Source organism: Rutilus rutilus (genome assembly GCF_951802725.1).
Source record: "Rutilus rutilus genome assembly, chromosome: 8".
Lineage (NCBI taxonomy): Eukaryota > Metazoa > Chordata > Actinopteri > Cypriniformes > Leuciscidae > Rutilus > Rutilus rutilus.
The window spans coordinates 16,077,511-16,094,835 of record NC_140222.1 but is presented as its reverse complement, the minus strand read 5'-3'; the positions used below and the strand labels follow the sequence as shown (position 1 = coordinate 16,094,835).

General features: G+C 38.7%; 2 protein-coding genes across 2 annotated transcripts; both read left to right on the top strand.

The window, feature by feature from the left end:
• Nucleotides 1-1,711: 1,711 nt before the first annotated feature.
• Nucleotides 1,712-11,896, top strand: smarcd1 (SWI/SNF related BAF chromatin remodeling complex subunit D1). Its single transcript, XM_084417375.1, has 13 exons — nt 1,712-2,012; nt 5,778-5,950; nt 6,077-6,119; nt 6,425-6,547; nt 6,702-6,824; nt 6,904-7,020; nt 7,149-7,250; nt 7,446-7,607; nt 8,366-8,463; nt 8,550-8,685; nt 9,756-9,878; nt 10,392-10,493; nt 10,616-11,896. Exons 1-13 carry the CDS (start codon nt 1,836-1,838, stop codon nt 10,667-10,669), a joined length of 1,533 nt encoding a protein of 510 aa, XP_084273501.1. The 5' UTR covers nt 1,712-1,835; the 3' UTR covers nt 10,670-11,896.
• A 448-nt stretch (nt 11,897-12,344) lies between these two features.
• gpd1b (glycerol-3-phosphate dehydrogenase 1b) lies at nt 12,345-17,098 on the top strand. The gene is made up of 8 exons (XM_084417376.1): nt 12,345-12,763; nt 13,639-13,816; nt 14,071-14,211; nt 14,309-14,447; nt 15,604-15,716; nt 15,815-16,051; nt 16,126-16,232; nt 16,311-17,098. The coding sequence occupies exons 1-8, from the start codon at nt 12,723-12,725 to the stop codon at nt 16,405-16,407; spliced, it is 1,053 nt and encodes a 350-aa protein (XP_084273502.1). The 5' UTR covers nt 12,345-12,722; the 3' UTR covers nt 16,408-17,098.
• Nucleotides 17,099-17,325: the final 227 nt, after the last annotated feature.

Below are 17,325 nucleotides of genomic sequence, written 5' to 3'. Positions count from 1 at the left end.
TAGAGCGGCTTCATTTTTTGACTGAAATGTAGATAGCTTTGACTCAATCCTTTGTTGAAACCAAGTGAGAGCTTTAACCGAAAATATTTACTTTGATTTTGGTGAATCTTGATAATAAATGGTCTGTTAAACAGCCATATGAAGATGTTCATATTTGTGTTTGTTGATCATAAGGGTGGCAAGCAGTCCACAAACCCTCTCAGCATCCAAAGAAAACCTGCTAATGTTTTCTAATATCATGTTCTCTCCGAATATAAAGGCTCAATAACAATATAACATCCTCTTTTATCATTATAGAAGGGAGAATAAGCCTAATGAAGACCTTTTGCAACATAAACTGAAGGCGACTGAAATGTAAAGCCAACTCTTTATTTTCTAAAGAGATGAAGCAGACGTTCTGTTCCTGGTTCATACGTGCTGCAACTAATTGCACGAAATTAGCTTGAGTTTATTCCTGTCGGCACAATGCAATTAATAAAACCTTCCAAGCGGCTGCGAAAGGAAACATTCACGTTCATAATGATGACAAACATGCTTTTACAAGTGTCCGTGATAAACTGATATGAAAGATACCCAGAAACTAGAAATATTAGGGAATTTTACAAATGTGTAAGGTCTTTTTTTTTTCTGTAGTCTCCATGGAAACATTTGACCAGTAATGCATCACACCTCATACACATATATTAGCACAGCAAATTAAGGAATTGATTTTAGAGTGTGCTAATGGGAAAGAGTTTAATGATATCATCAGAGTGTGTGTGACCAATGATGTGTGACTTACAGGAAGCTGCTCGGCCCTTTTAATCAACCGCAGTGAGTGCTTATGAACCACTTTGTGTGTGTATAAATCTGTGCAATAGGATGAAAGCCCAAAATGTCAAAATGAAGGACTTAAAGAGAGAGATGCTCGACTTCTACCTGGATCTAATCTTATTCTGATGCCCACTAAAGTGGACAGAAGCCATTTTAACTATTCCGAGTGTGATGTTTCATTCATGTCACCACATAGATGGCGACCTTTGACCCTTTCTCGTAATTATCTATATCTGTTTTGTTTTTATGTTGTGTTTTTATTTATAACAACCAAAATGCATGAGGTTGACCAACGTGACGAAGCACCAAGTAATAAGAAAATGATGTTCATGCTTTATTTTGATATCAGAGTTGTTGTAAAGCTCATGTAAGCCTTATTTATGGGTGTTTGTCTCCCTCTTTTGGATATAATGTGAATTTTTACACATCCATTTGGGCCAAATGCTCACTTTTGTATTATTCATTTTTGTTGTATAAAGTTTGTAGGCTATATGTTTTTAATTACTTGCAACCCAGGAGTCAATGTTTTTGGAGCCTACTTCCCTATCGAAAACTAACCATGGTTTTACTACAAAAAAAAAAACGAAAACATGGTTATTGTAAGACCATGGTAACCACAAATGAACGTGGTTTTGCTAAACTAACTAAAACTGTTGTTATACAAGTGATAATAAATCCGCCCAAAAACATGGTTACTACAATTTGTACTATTATTAAACCATTTAATTCTTTAACAAAACCATATAAGTCGACATTAAAGCCTTTCCTCGCTGTTACCCGCTATATCTATAAAATATAAAATGTGTATTATTAATAAACATAATCATATTATAAATAAAATACATGGTACTATAAATTTTTATGATCAGATAATAGTCTTCAGATGTCGTCAGTGAGAAGGCGGGATCTCTTCACATCTCGCGAGACTCCGTCAATGCTGATCGTTGGTGCTCTTCAACTCTCGCGATACTCGTTCACTTCACACCGGTGGTGCTCTTGTCTGTTTGCGGCTCGCGGAGAAGATGGCGGCGCGTAGTGGTTTTCAGCCTGCGACACCCGGAGGCGGCGGAGCCCCATTAGGACCCGGGCCACCAGTAGCCGGTGCAGGGCCCGGTATGGGTCCCGGAACGCCCTCAGGACGGATGGGACCAGGCGGCCCGCAGAACCATATGTATCGATCCCCGATGCCCGGATACCCGGTAAGGCGCGAGGAGAACAAAGAAGCAGCCGAACCTAAATGGAGCGGTTTTGTTTTAATGTTTGCATGCCGGGTCCGTGTGTTTAGTCAATGCACCAAACATTCTGAATCTTTTGAAATTAATTAAAAGTGTGCAAATCAGAATATTTTGTATTGATTTGCGCGCGCGCAGTGATAGGTCACTGCAAAGCATCAAACTTCATATGCTTCTGATTAATAAACCAGATGAGATTTATTTTTGTAAGTTTAACTTCAAATGTACAAAAAGAAAAGCTCTCATCATTTAATTTTGATGATGGAAGGAGAGTCTCCGCATAAATACTGGGGTTTGTGTGTTGGTGGGGCCTACAAGAGCATCATCCAGATGGGTTTCGCTGCAATGATGGCCAGTGTGTTTATGTTGATGTTAATACACATTATATATTATGTATGCATGCTGTGTGCATGAGACGACCCGTGGAAATGCTTCTGTTTTGCGTTTTTCCAGCTGAATACATTTGTTTTTTAATATTCTATCAGCAAACAATTTAAAGGGATAGCCTAGTTCACCAAAAAATGTTATTATCCCATACTTTACTTAACCTCAAGCCATCCTATGTGTAGCCTTTGACTTTATTCTTTCAGTCGCACACAATCAGAATTATATTATAAAATATTTCAGCTTTATAATGGGAGGGAATGATAACTTACCCTTGATTTTGAAGCCCAAAAAAACACATCCATCCATAAAATGAAAGAAAGATCACTTCTAAGATGGATGGATGTGCTTTTTGGGCTTCAAAATCAAGGTAGGCTATACCATTCACTCCCTTAATAAATCTTGGAAGATCCAGGATATTTTTCACTGATTTTGTTGTGGCTGAAAGAAGAAAGTCATACACACCTAGGATGGCTTCAGGGTGAAATATTTTGGTGAACTAATAAATAGTTTAATTGAAAAAAGAACATGAATTTGAGAATGAACATGTTCTCAGCATGATTTAACGTGTTCCTAAGAGCATCTTAAGCTTCACTGACCATCTGTATAAAGAGTATGCTGATTAGTGACACTTATTTGACTAATTTTGCTTTATTGTGACTTAAGCTACTTTTCGGCCCACTAAAATGGTATGGTGTTGTTCATGAATTACAAACAATCGCCAGTTTTACAATTAGTTTGAAATATGTGGAGAATTTGTGCTGACTGCGCGTCTTGCATTCAAGGATGGAAGGTTTTGTTTTGCTGTTTTTCTTGTTTGTGTACGTCCTTCAGTAAAACCTTGAATACTTTGGAGAAAAACATAGGCTATTTTTCTCATTTTTCCCACAATTAATTTTTTTGCAATATGCATTCTCCACATGTTTGAGTTGAGATTCAAGGTTGTTTATTGATTCACTTAACCCTCTATGGGTATGCATTATGTTCTAACCATGAAATCTTTTTTCAAATAAGTTTCTATTTCTTTCAAAAAATAACTTTTTTTTTTCTTTTTAAATGCACATTTATTTTAGAAATGTATAGATTTATAAACTTGGAACTCATGCAAACCAAAAATAAGTAGATTGTAGGGTTGGGCAACGATTAATTGTGATTAATCGCATCCGAAATAAAAGTTTGTGTTTACATAATATATGTGTGTGTACTGCGTATAATTATTTTGTATATATAAATACACACATATGTATGTGTATATTTAAGAAAAATTTGCATGTATATACTGTAGATATATTTATACATAATTTATATTATATATGAATATTTTATATACCAAATTTTTCTTAAATATACACATACATACAGTATGTGTGTATTTATATAGACTAAATAATTATACACAGTACACACACATATGTTATGTAAACACAAACTTTTATTATGGATGCGATTAATCGTTGCCCAACCCTAGTAGATTCCTATAATTTAATTCCTATCATTCCAAATCATTTGGCTAACTCATCCTCACTCTCATCACATGGAAGAGCTTACTCTGCACTCTTCTCATTACCCTTCCCGTAAAATATTGCTGTATTCATTTTCTGAAAAGAAGAAATCAATTTGTTATTTATATATAAATTCAACTTTACTACAATAAACACTTCAAATAAATAATTAACTGCAATCATATTGTTTATGCTGCAATCTATAAAAAAATCCCAATGGGGACATTACTGCAATTCCACTGTAGTACAACGTTGCCATTATGGAAAAATTTATATTTTCTCAATTTTCTTATCAAAGATGCTATTAAAAATCCCCCTTGAGAAGAGATTTTAAAATTTTGGTTAATAGAGCAGTTTTTGGAGCACTTCAACAGGTGATGAGGGTGACGGTGGGAAAGAGAGTTTTGGAGGGACATTCAAATGTCATGTGACTTAAAACAGCACATCATTGGCTACCTTAAGGCCTTCCTTTTAATTCCCATGGTGCACTATGTTGTTTGTTTTTCTGAATAACAAGGAAATTAGTATAAATTAATAGTTGCCATACGGCAAAGCAGTGCCATAAAGGGTTAAAGGAATAAACACACTGCAGAGGGATGATATGAGCATTTTAATCTGCACTTGATAAATTGTCCTAAAATGGACTCGACAGCTTGTGCACTTTTAAGTGCCCTTTCCCAGCATAAATAGACTCCAGTATTCCGCTTTTGACATTTACAACAAGAGGTGAACCGTCTGAGAGAAGAAATGAGAAATGCTGCATTTTCACATAGTGGTTTCCCGTTGTTACCCCAATACAAAATCCACTCGTTTAACATTCAAGTGAAATTACATTGAAATAGCTAGGGATGCACCGAATATTCGGCCACCGAAAATTTTCGGCCGAAAATGGCCCAAAAGTGCATTTTCGGTTTTCGGCCGAAATACTTTTATCACCGAAACAATACGGCCGAAATGTTGTGATGACGCAAACAGCAGATACCGCGACCTGCACGTGCTTGTCTGAAGCAACATATCTGCGGTGTGGACGTATTTCAATATATCTGAGAGTGACCCACGGACAGCGATTTTCAAAACACAGACATCCCAAGTCTTCCGGAAGTTCCGGGAGTCTCCCGCGTATTGATAGCGGCTCCCTGATTGCCCGCAAATTAGTTTAAATCTCCCGGAATCGCGAGCGAGCATGAGCGCGCACACGTAGGGCGCGCGGCAAAGAGAGGGAGCGAGAGACCTTGTGTGTGTGTGTGTGTGTGTGTGTGTGTGTGTGTGTGCAGAGCAGCCGTCATTTCTCAGAGGTGTGTGTGTGTTTACCTTAGCTGTTTATGATTTTTGCAACTCACGTTCATGAGCATATAGGTGCAGATATTATTATGGGCTATGGCAGTATTGACCTAAATGCAGTTTGTTTTTATGAGAGAACATTTCATTTTTAAACCTTTCTGCAGGCCAGTAGGCTTTTACATTATTATTTAATGTAGGCCTACACATGAGTGGGGTCTAGTTAAACATTTAATTTTATACTTTGCAATGTGCTAAATAAATATTTGCATAAAATCTTAATTGATTTATTCTTTGAAACTTTAATATATTAATTTATGCAATTGCAATGCCTTGATTTTAGTAAAGTTATAGTCAAGTTATAGTTATAAAGTCATAGCCATAAATGCAATCGTACTAATAATTGGCATAATTTCTTTCGGTGTTTCGGTTTTCGGTTTTCGGCCTTGGTTTCCTCTTTTTCGGTTTTCGGTTTCGGCCAAGAATTTTCATTTCGGTGCATCCCTAGAAATAGCATTTCATGGTCTTCGCCCATTCGGATAACTGTCCTTCATTCCTACATTTGCAGAGACCAGGAATGCCTCCAGCCAACCGTATGACCCCTCAGGGACCCTCCATGGGGCCTCCAGGTTACGGGGCCAGTCCTGTGTCCCGCCCCGGCATGCCAGTCATGGACCCGTCCCGCAAGCGACCGGCGCCAAATCAGATCCAGCAGGTCCAGCAACAGAATCGCAACCAACAGTAAGTCCAGTTTACACCTCAATTTGATCAATTAAACCTAATGATTTTGTTAGTAAGTAACTGAAATCACTTGAAGTGCTTAATTGGACTCATTGCTCTTCCTAATTGTGCTGTTTTTCATTCTAGTGCCAAGAAGAAGAAAATGGCAGATAAAATCCTACCTCAAAGAGTAAGTAGCCATGAAATCTGATATTTTTAACTCCTCTAATAAGTTTGAATGGTCTTAAACCATTCAAGATGTTAAACTAGTGGCATAATTTGTGCAGTACAAGTGCTTGATAAACACCAGGTTGTTTGCAAAACTCATTTGCTTGCTTTTTTTTTCCTGTATACTTTTTCTTCCCATACAAATAAGAAAAAAACTTTGCCTCAATAAGAAATTGAGCTAAAAAATGGAATAACTAAAGATGTGGCTGATTGTGATAAAAACAGCTCGATGTGGTTTAAAAAGCGGTTTCTTTGGCTTGATTTTAGATCAGAGAACTTGTTCCTGAGTCTCAGGCGTACATGGACCTGCTGGCGTTTGAGAGGAAGCTCGACCAGACCATCATGCGCAAACGACTCGATATTCAAGAAGCTCTCAAGAGACCCATCAAGGTACATGCAGATTATTTACCACCGTTGTTCTGGATATATTTTGGTCATTTGACTCCTTTAGAAGAACAAAAAATGCGGTTGTGCTTCCATCATTTATGTGTTTGAACTACATTTGATTGAAAGGTGTCACTCAACATCTGTTTGTTCTGTGCAGCAAAAAAGAAAACTACGGATATTTATCTCCAACACCTTCAATCCTGCCAAACCGGATGCAGAGGACGGCGAGGGTACCGTTGCATCTTGGGAGCTGCGTGTGGAGGGACGACTTCTTGAAGACGTAAGCAAGGCTCTTTATTGACATTGTAGATGTACAAGGTTATTTCTGCTAACTCTTAATGTTTATTTCTCCTCCTCAGACTGCTGTGTCCAAGTATGAAGCCACCAAGCAGAAGAGGAAGTTTTCTTCTTTTTTCAAGTCTTTAGTGATCGAGTTGGATAAAGACTTATATGGACCTGACAATCATTTGGTGGAGGTGAGAGGCAGAATAGTGCATTTCTCAACTGTAGTACTTAGTGCACTGATTTGCTGTCCACTAGATCCTATTTGTTGTCACTTTTGTGGCAGTTGTCAGTTATTGAAGTGTCTTTGTCTTGATTTCAGTGGCACCGAACAGCCACAACTCAGGAGACCGACGGATTTCAGGTGAAGAGGCCCGGAGATGTTGGGGTCCGCTGTACTGTACTGCTCATGCTGGACTACCAGGTGATGACAGACACGTACTGTGTACTAAGTATGCTATTCCAAGCATACCCTTGTTGATCCTGAGAAACCACCAGCAGGTGGTGCCACTCCACATTGATAAATGTCTCTACAGGATGATTTTTTCTTTAGATTTCCTTTTCATTCAGTAGTATTTTGAGTGAATGTGACTAATGGGACAAATCAATCTCTTTCAAGCCCCCTCAGTTTAAGTTGGACCCCAGGCTGGCCCGGTTGCTGGGGATCCACACTCAGACCCGACCCGTGATCATTCAGGCTCTGTGGCAGTACGTGAAGACTCACAAACTCCAGGACCCTCATGAACGAGAGTTCATCAACTGTGACAAATACCTCCAGCAGGTAACACAGGCTGTGGAGTTTGTCTTTTGATGCTTTTAACAATGTAATCATAGGCCATTTGATGACAGTAACATCATGTGAGTTGCTGAATGTAGTCTTATACTGGAAATGCCCACTTATGAAAATTGACCATCTGAGCCAATGGAAAGCTCCAAATAGTTAGTTGAAAATGCATGTAAATTTTGTGTGACTTCAGGAAGTTGTACAAAAGCTAGTCGTTTGCAGTGGAACTTATTTCTGTTCAATATGCGTTTGATTGGATCAAGTGCTCTAACCAGGATAGTATCTGATGCAATACTGATGCTTCATATCTATTTTAAGGAATAATGGTTGGTTCTTCTAGTTCTTCTAAATGCAGAGGATGACCTTTTATTGTCACATTTGTCAGATATTAAATATCTTTTCGAAAGAAAGATGAATTTCTGATCCTGATGGCTTTCAAACAGTTTCTAAAGAATAACTGTCAGTTCTTCTCATTCTAGATCTTTGAACCCGGTAATTGTTGGTTCTCCTCCTAGATAGTTGATGGTTTTTCTCGGTCTAGATCTTTAGAAAAGTTATTAAAATAGTTTTAATAGTTGGTTCTCCTCCTCCTAGATCTTTGAGACCCAGTAATTGTTGGTTCTCCTCGTTCTAGATCTTTTAAACCCATTTATTGCTGGTTGTTTTTGTTCTACATCTTTGAAACCCAATAGTTGTAATTTCTCCTCGTTCTAGATCTTTGAAACCCAATAAATGCTGGTTCTTCTCATTTTCAGATCTTTGAAACCCAGAGGATGAAGTTCTCTGAGATCCCTCAGCGGCTGCATGCACTACTGATGCCCCCCGAACCAATCATCATCAACCACGTCATAAGGTAACAGCCGGCAATGTTATGTTAATCAAAATCATTGCTTCTTCCTCATCTGTGATGCAAAGTCTGAACATCCGTTTGTGTCTCAGCGTGGATCCCAATGACCAGAAGAAGACGGCGTGCTATGATATAGACGTGGAGGTGGACGACACCCTGAAGACCCAGATGAATTCTTTCCTGCTGTCCACTGCCAGTCAGCAGGAGATCGCAGGCCTCGACAACAAGGTACGAAAGTTTCGCATGTGGCCGAAAGCCAAAGTTAGGTCTTTGTTCTGGTTGGATAAACATTCCTCAAAGTGTTCGGCACATCACCACAGGGGAGACCGCTTCTGTTCTCATTCACTCTGAAGATCAGCACTGTTGCTTTGTGGCACATCCTGTGCTTGTCCGCTGCATATCAAAGTGACTCTTGGCAACACGCAGGTCTGAATTTTTTCTAGCGGTTATGTTGTGGATAAAAGACAGGGAGTGGTCCAGGAAAAAGGGTCCTGCTTTCCATCAGCTCTGTCATGTTTAATTTTAATATCCCTCTCTGTTTGCCGAGTCTTTAGTAGTCTAGTATCCACTTCAGGGACAGCAACCGGACTCACCGTGGTTACATTGTTGCCACGGTTACTCCATGCTTGATGTAATCATGGTTTTCAGCTTGAGCGATTGCGAATTGGTTTAGTCAGTAAGATAAATTTGCTGTGAGTGAAAGTTCACTTCCTTTAATTTCCTCTTTGAAAGTTTATACAGCCCAACATACATAATGTTGATTTTCTGTTTTCAAACGTTCTAATACTTTTTGACTCGTTTAAAAAAATAAATTTAGCCAATTATGCTATCAAGTATTTGCGTTATATATTGGAATGATATTGGACGCCTTGCTCTATAAATATAGGTATCAGGCATTGGGAAAACCCATATTGGCAACCACTAGTGTCTATAAGCTTTGATTTCTTATCGGATTTGATTAAATTGTGCTGTGAACTTTCGCACATACATTTGGACATTTTTTTTTTTTTTTTTTGTTCCCCTTTGACCCAGTTTGCTCACCAGTCAGTTTGCAACAGTCTAAATCTCTGTCCTTCACAGTCAGTGGTTGAACTTTGCGTTCTGTGACATTTTGTGTTTATGAAAGATCAGACTACAATAAAACCTCGACGTTAGGCAAGATTGAGTGTGATTGCTCTTATACTGCCGTTCAATAACAAAGTTCACATTAGACTACACATCCAAAGTAGTGAAGCAGAACTGCTGTTTAATTAAAATGTTAAATATGATCCCTCACACATGTTTGCTTGTTCCCTCAGATCCATGAGACCATTGAAACTATTAACCAGCTGAAGACTCAAAGGGAGTTCATGTTGAGCTTCGCACGAGACCCGCAGGGCTTCATTAATGACTGGCTCCAGTCGCAGTGCAGAGACTTGAAGGTGAGAACAAATACTGTGCGCTTCATATTACCATACTTTTTTGGTGCTGGTAGTATGATAATACCATGCTTTTGTGGACATGTGAAGTTGGAAGTTCCAATTTATTTCATACATCCTGCAGGGTTCATAAATGCTACATTTGCTAGTCGGAAGAGGTTGTTTAACCTTCGCCCTGAGCTGTGGTCTTTCTCCATCTGTGTGTTTGCTCAGCTCAGTGTTGGTTAGTGGACTGACTGGACTTGTAATGACTTTGGGGGTTGGGAAGGTGTTTCAGAGGCAATTGTATGGGATGCTGAATTTCTAAAAGGCTAGGGAAAATAAAGCTTGGATCCATTTGCTCAAGCGCAATTTATCAGTCTAAAAATGCACCATCTGTTGGAAAGCAGTTGCATGTATTTCCTAGGGATTGAATATTACGACAAGTTTCTGAAAGTCGGTTGCTCCAGACAAAAGTCATTAATCAGTAACCGCTGCATCTTATTCTGCCGATGTCTGAATCCTGTGTCCTTGCAGACGATGACGGATGTGGTAGGAAACCCGGAGGAGGAGAGGAGAGCCGAGTTCTACTTCCAGCCTTGGGCTCAGGAGGCCGTGTGCCGCTATTTCTATTCAAAGGTGACGCTTTACAATGCAGTTTTCTTATTTAGCCACTGTGAAATATTGTTTGATATCTCAAAGGTTACATGAAACATCACTCTCCTTTTATTAACATTTCTCACATATTCTCATTCTCTCAGGTTCAGCAAAGGAGACAGGAGCTGGAACAGGCTCTTGGCATTCGAAACACATAAGCAAGCTTCCGGCTGCTACGACACAGGACCGGAGGGGTTTCTGGGTAGTGAATTTCCTGCTGCTCTGTACTGCAGATGCTGATCACTACAGTTATATTACAGTTTATCTTGTGCTGTCCTGCTGTAGCTGCCCAGGAATGACCCCTCATACAGAAATGACCTTATTTTTGTTGTGACTCTGAACTAACACCCCTTGAAATTGTGCTGTCACCCTTGCTTTTACCTGATTTGAAATGCTGTCATTTTGGAAAATGTAGTTTTCTGACCAAACTGACAGACTTTGTTGGATATTTTTTATTAATAACATAACTAAGTTCCAAACGGAAGTCATGCGGATGCTCTTAGACATGCTAATGTTTGAGCCCATTTTCCGCTGTCCTTATTAGCAAATCAACAACAGTTACTTTTTGGAGGGGTCGTTGTTTGTTATTTTCAAAATTATCGATATTGTCTTTGATTATTTTAATGTTCTCATGATATGAACTTAATGAAGATCTAGTCTAGTTAAGCATAGATGACGGATAATGATGTAGTTTAGTACCTCAGCTTTGTGAATTATTCGGAGGAAGTTCCTTGAACATATCCGTTGGCGTTGAAGGCGAGAGCTCACTGATAAACGTTTTCTGCAATGCTCAGTAAATAAGACTTTTTCAGAACTCATCTGTTTAATAGTCGTTTTAGATTCACAAGATTAGATGTACTGCTGATTGACCTGTATGATTATAGATCTTTCGGTCACAAGCTTCGTCCTGAACTGTAAAGTACTTCCACTCCAACCTCTCTGTGATATGTATTAATATATTTGGAGAATTGCCTTTATGGTTTAATGGTTGATTTTGATCCATTTGTATCACTATAGTCGACTTGTCAGTCTGAAAGAACATGAAAAACCTGCCAATGCAAGTTACTAACTGGCCATGGCAACCCACATTAACATGTCTGGGAAAACTGTCAAGTGTTTTAATATTTCATAGATGCGCTGCATATAGGCCATGGGTTCTTCCACTCAAGTAATTCAAAGCATTTAGAAGTCAAGTGCTAAAGACTTTAACATTTTTTGTAGTTTAAGTTTTAACTATATTTTGTTGTTTTTCCTAAAGTCATGCATTTGCTTTGATTTTATATCTTTACAATCTTGTTTTTCGTTATTTTCTTTAATGGACCAAATGTTGTATTTCTCTATTAGCCATATGTGTTATAATAAAGATTATCTTGTATTGATGCTCACATCAGTGTCAAGTGTAATTCGCTGCACTCGCAATCTTTTTCCTGAGGTGATGCAATATACGAAATCTAATATGATTTATGTATGTAGGAGCTTTGTCTTTTGGTACCCTAAAGACCTTTTGAATTCAAAAATTGTGATATCATTCAGCTAAAGTAAATCAATTACTAAAATGATGTGTAAATTTCATCTGTCGATGTTATAGTCAAACTTTTAGCAATTGCTAATATCCACTGAGGAACTTGGCGCCCCTAAATCTTAAATTTCTGAAACATTGCACCACAAACATGTCCAATATAGTCTTTAAAAGGAAACATTTCTATTTTGATTATAACATACAGCCGTTATTAATGATAATATAGGCTATACCTACTTGCGTCTCGTCGAAATGTTGCTGTGTTTACCTCAGGAGTCTCGCGAGTGTCTGTTTTGTGCGAATTACGTGAGGTCACGTATTTAATCGAGTTTTGAGATTACGAAAATGTTAACAAACGCTGTTGACACGTTTCTTGTGTAATAGATAATTAGCTTAACCTTCGCAGTTTCAAGTCTTATCCAGGTTTTAACCTTAACCTCATTTAAAAACCTGCGAAATTCCCAACCAATACGATTGATGATAGTTTATAACAATAATAAATCATCGGATCTTTTGGTCAGTGGTCAGTCCTGCCTTGATGTATGAGAAGGAATGAGCCAATGCGCGTTAAGGGGAGTGAGGCGCGTTCACGGGCTATTTAAAAGCGCGCCCACAGGATTCTCTCCGGTCCGTCAGCGGCTCTCAAACACACCGAAGTCCTTCAGCCAGTCCAGCCGGGGCAGACGCACAGAATGGCGGCCAAGAAACTCTGCATTATCGGCTCTGGCAACTGGTGCGTGCAGCGTGACATTTACACTGCGTGATTGTTTTACACTGTCTTTTGCTGTTTCGTGTTTTACAGTAATAATGCAAACCTACTGGGGGTGTTTTTGGCTTAAGTATATTTGTAAGCAGCCTGTTTTTATTTCTATTTTAGGAAGTTTATTAAATGCGGTATATATTACAGGGCTTCCCTCAGCGTATATCAAGTGTAAACCAGGAACACTTAACGTAATATTTCAGTAATATTATTAGCAGAGAGGTCATGTTGGAGAATTATATTATAGTCTAATAATATATAGTTTTATATAGGCTACAATGTATTTATTGTATAATATCCACAATGTGCATTGTTTGGCTTGCTGTAGTTGCTGAGGCAATATTTGCTGAGTAATGATTGACCCTGAGTCCAGTAAAGCAAAAGAAAAGGCAGCAGTTTTATTTTTCTGACCCATATAAACGTCAGCCTGTTGGCCTTGCAGATACTGAAGCAAAGCTATAATAGGATATGCACTGTATTATTATTATCCATAATTAGTATCTTAATTGCATGATTTCATGCTTCCAGTGCAATTTTTTATTTTATTTTATTTTTTTAACTATTGCAGCCACAAATAAATTTTTTTTTTAATACTATGGTATTACTATAATAGTAGTTCCCAAAACCCAATGGTAAATAATACAATAATGTTTACCACTTCAGCACCTGTTGCAACAAAGTTAAGAGCTGTTCTGTGGTTTTAGAAAATGTGTTACAGTAATTATTCTGTTAATGAAGCCCTCAGTAGACGTGCAGCTGTCATTACAGATCCAGCATCAGTATTGAGCGCTAGCTTATCCATTACAGTTTATCTGTAATGTTAAAGCAAAGGTCTTTCATTTCTTCAGGGGTTCTGCCATTGCCAAGATAGTGGGCGCCAATGCAGCAAAATACAACACGTTTGACAGCACGGTGAACATGTGGGTGTTTGAGGAGATGATCAACGGACGCAAACTTACCGAAATCATCAACACCGAACACGAGAATGTCAAATACCTGCCCGGACACAAGCTGCCACCCAATGTGGTGAGAACGCAAAGCGTCTCCAAAATCCTTGAACTCTGCCATTATTGCCATTTACATTTCAACAATGACTCTGATTTGTGGATCATTTAGTACTTCACTGGAAATTTGCCAATTATACAGTGAAGCTGCATGAGAAGTTATGATATGAAAAGAAGCATCTCTTTGCAACAAACTTGAAACTAATGGAAAAAATCAAGCACAAAAGTAGTCTTTGATGAAGAAAAGTTTAATAAACCCAGTGATAAATTCTTCAGGTGGCGGTTCCAGAGCTGTTGGATGCAGTCAAGGGCGCAGATATCCTCATCTTTGTCATCCCACACCAGTTTGTGGCCCGAATCTGTGAGACCATCAAGGGTCACATCAAGACAGATGCTGTGGGAATGTCCCTCATAAAAGTGAGTTTTCTTATATGCATTTCTTACTCTATGAAGTTTACTTTGAGTTTGTATGTGGACCTACAGCACTGCTATATCACTGTGTGTGTTTCGTAAGGGTGTGGATGAGGGTCCTGACGGGCTGAAACTGATCTCTGATGTCATTAGTGAAAAACTAGGCATCACCATGACCGTGCTGATGGGAGCCAATCTGGCCAATGAGGTCGCTGACGAGAAATTCTGTGAAACTACCATCGGTAAGTACACAGAAATGGAAAAATTGACTGTAGCTCTTACACTGTTAATAATATATGTATTATAATTTTTTCTTGATTATTTAATATTCAAATGTTGTATATAATATGGATGACACCCCGAAAAGGACATGGAGAAGGAAAAAATACAAGATGGGAGGAAAAATTTAGATGTTTTGCGTTCCCCCGAGAAACTTTGCGTTTACTTGAAAATAACACAAACATTTCTCTGGGGTTAACACAAAGGTTTTGCCAGCGAATGCAAAGGTTTTGCGAGGGGACGCAAAGGTTTTGTGAGCGAATGCAAAGTTTTCGGAGGAACACAGAGGTTTTTGCGAGGGAACACACACAATTTATCGGGAAACAGAGGTTTTGAAACTGAATAAAAAGGTTTTGAGAGGGAACGCAAAGTTTCTCGGAGGAACACAAAGGTTTTGCGATTGAATGCAAAGTTTCTCGGGGGAACACAAAGGTTTTGCGAGTGGACGCAAAGTTTTGTGAGCAAACGCAAAGTTTTCGGAGGAACACGAAGGTTTTTGCGGGCGAACCTAAAGTTTCTTGGACGAACTCAAAGGTTTTGTGAGCGAACACAGTTTCTCAGGGGAACGCAAAGGTATTGCGAGGGAACTAAAATTTTCTCTGGGGAATTCAAAGGTTTTGCGAGGGAACTAACATTTTCTCGTGGGAACACAAAGATTTTGCAAAGGAACATAAAGCTTTTGCCAGGGAGCGCAGTTTCTCGGGGGGAAAACTGAGGTTTTGCAACTGAACACAAAGTTTCTCGGGGGAACAAAGGTTTTGCGGACGAATGCAAATTTTCTCAGGGAAACACAAAAGCATTGCATTTTTTTTCCTCCTGTCTCTGTAGACATCACCATGTCACTTTAGGGGCTCCATAATATGGACATATTAAATGTTGGATATCATTTTGACCAGATATTTTTATTTCAAAACATTTTATATACAAACATATGTGTTTTAGTCTAGATAGGTATTTAAAATTGACCCAAGACCCCAAAATGTTGCTGAAATGACTTATAAAATTGTGTTATGGTAATGATAGAGAAGGACAATGTACCCAAATATGGTACTATAACTATAACTGTAGTATAGTAATCAGCCACTTTTTTAAAATAAATAATAATAAACTTGTTTTCAGGGTGTAAAAGCAAAGTTCACGGGCCGCTGCTGAAGGAACTGATGCAAACACAAAACTTCCGTGTGACGGTGGTGGAGGAGGCTGATGTTGTGGAGATCTGTGGAGCGTTGAAAGTAAACGTTCATCCATTCCTTCTACTACTGTTCCTGAAGCATTTAGCCGTGTTGAAGTCGAGAAAGGATTGTGTTTTATTGATGTGTGTTTATTGTAGAACATTGTCGCTGTGGGCGCTGGTTTCTGTGACGGTCTAAACTTCGGTGACAACACCAAGGCCGCTGTGATCCGCCTGGGTTTGATGGAGATGATCGCCTTCGCTCGGTTATTCTGCACAGCCAGTCCGGTTTCTCCCGCCACGTTTCTGGAGAGCTGTGGCGTCGCCGACCTCATCACCACCTGCTACGGAGGACGCAACCGCAAAATCGGAGAAGCGTTCGCTAAAACTGGAAAAGTATGTTTGATCCTAAGGTTTAAATGTTACCTTAATGTTCATTTGCATCATTAAATATTTCTGTTCGCTGTCAGTCTATCGAGGAGCTTGAGAAGGAAATGCTGAACGGCCAGAAACTTCAAGGTCCGGCAACCGCAGCAGAAGTTCATCGGATCCTCAAACACAAAAACCTTGTGGAAAAGTAACTATCCTTAGGTTTTTCACAGTATAGAAAGCATTTCTGTCTCTTTTTTATTGTTGATGTTCTGTTTCTTTACAGGTTTCCCCTGTTTAATGCGGTTTATCAGATCTGTTTCCATAGTCATCCGGTCAAAGAGTTCATCACCTGCCTACAGAATCATCCAGAACACATGTAAATGTCCATTATGGCTGTTTTAGTTGTTTCAATAACTCCAGAAGAGTGTCTAAATGTTGTAAATTATCAGTAAGAATAACATTTTATTTTGGGTAAAAAGCATTGTAAAGGAAGTTTGTCCTGTTTTAAAGTCCTACACTCTCGCAAAGTATTTTTTAACATTTCTTATTCTGTAATTTTGCAGCCAGTAATGAGAAAGTGCCTTAAATGCTTGAGCCCTCAACAACAACAACAAAAAAATCTTCTTTTCTGGAAAACTGAAAGAATTTCATGATATATATGTTCATGTAAGAAGTGCCATAAAAACACATTTCATTCACACTTTGTGTCTTGCATCTCTAAGCAAGTTAGAAATTATTTGTGAGTTTGCTATCAGAAATGACTGAAGATGAAGCTAACATTGAATCCCTCAGTCCAGTGTGTCTCTGTACATTGATATCTCTTTCTAACACACACGGATGAATGTGACCTTTACTTTCTAAACTCTCTCTCTGACGCACAACATGTTCACCTTTAACATTTCAGGGGTTCAACCTTTGACCTTTTCTTGAGAGCAAGCAACTCCTTAAAGAAACACAGAACGATGTATTTTATTTTTAATGTTTTCAAACTGGACTGATCTAAACTGCACTGCAGAACATATCTTATATTTACTGTACAACAGATATTAAATAAAATTATGTCTTGCGTGATTGTACTGTTTTGATTTGATGTTAGAACCTTATCAGGTCCATTTTTAAAATGATCTTTTCATATTCCAGATGTGAAAGGTCAGTCTTAGTTTTGGCAATGTGTCATTATTATTGGTTCTCTAGCAGTTCCTCTGTTAGAACAGCAGACTCTATTTATAGCGAACTCTATCAGTAAAACTAGCGCTATTTTTGTAAAGGTGATTTTCTGCTTTGGACACTAGAGAGCG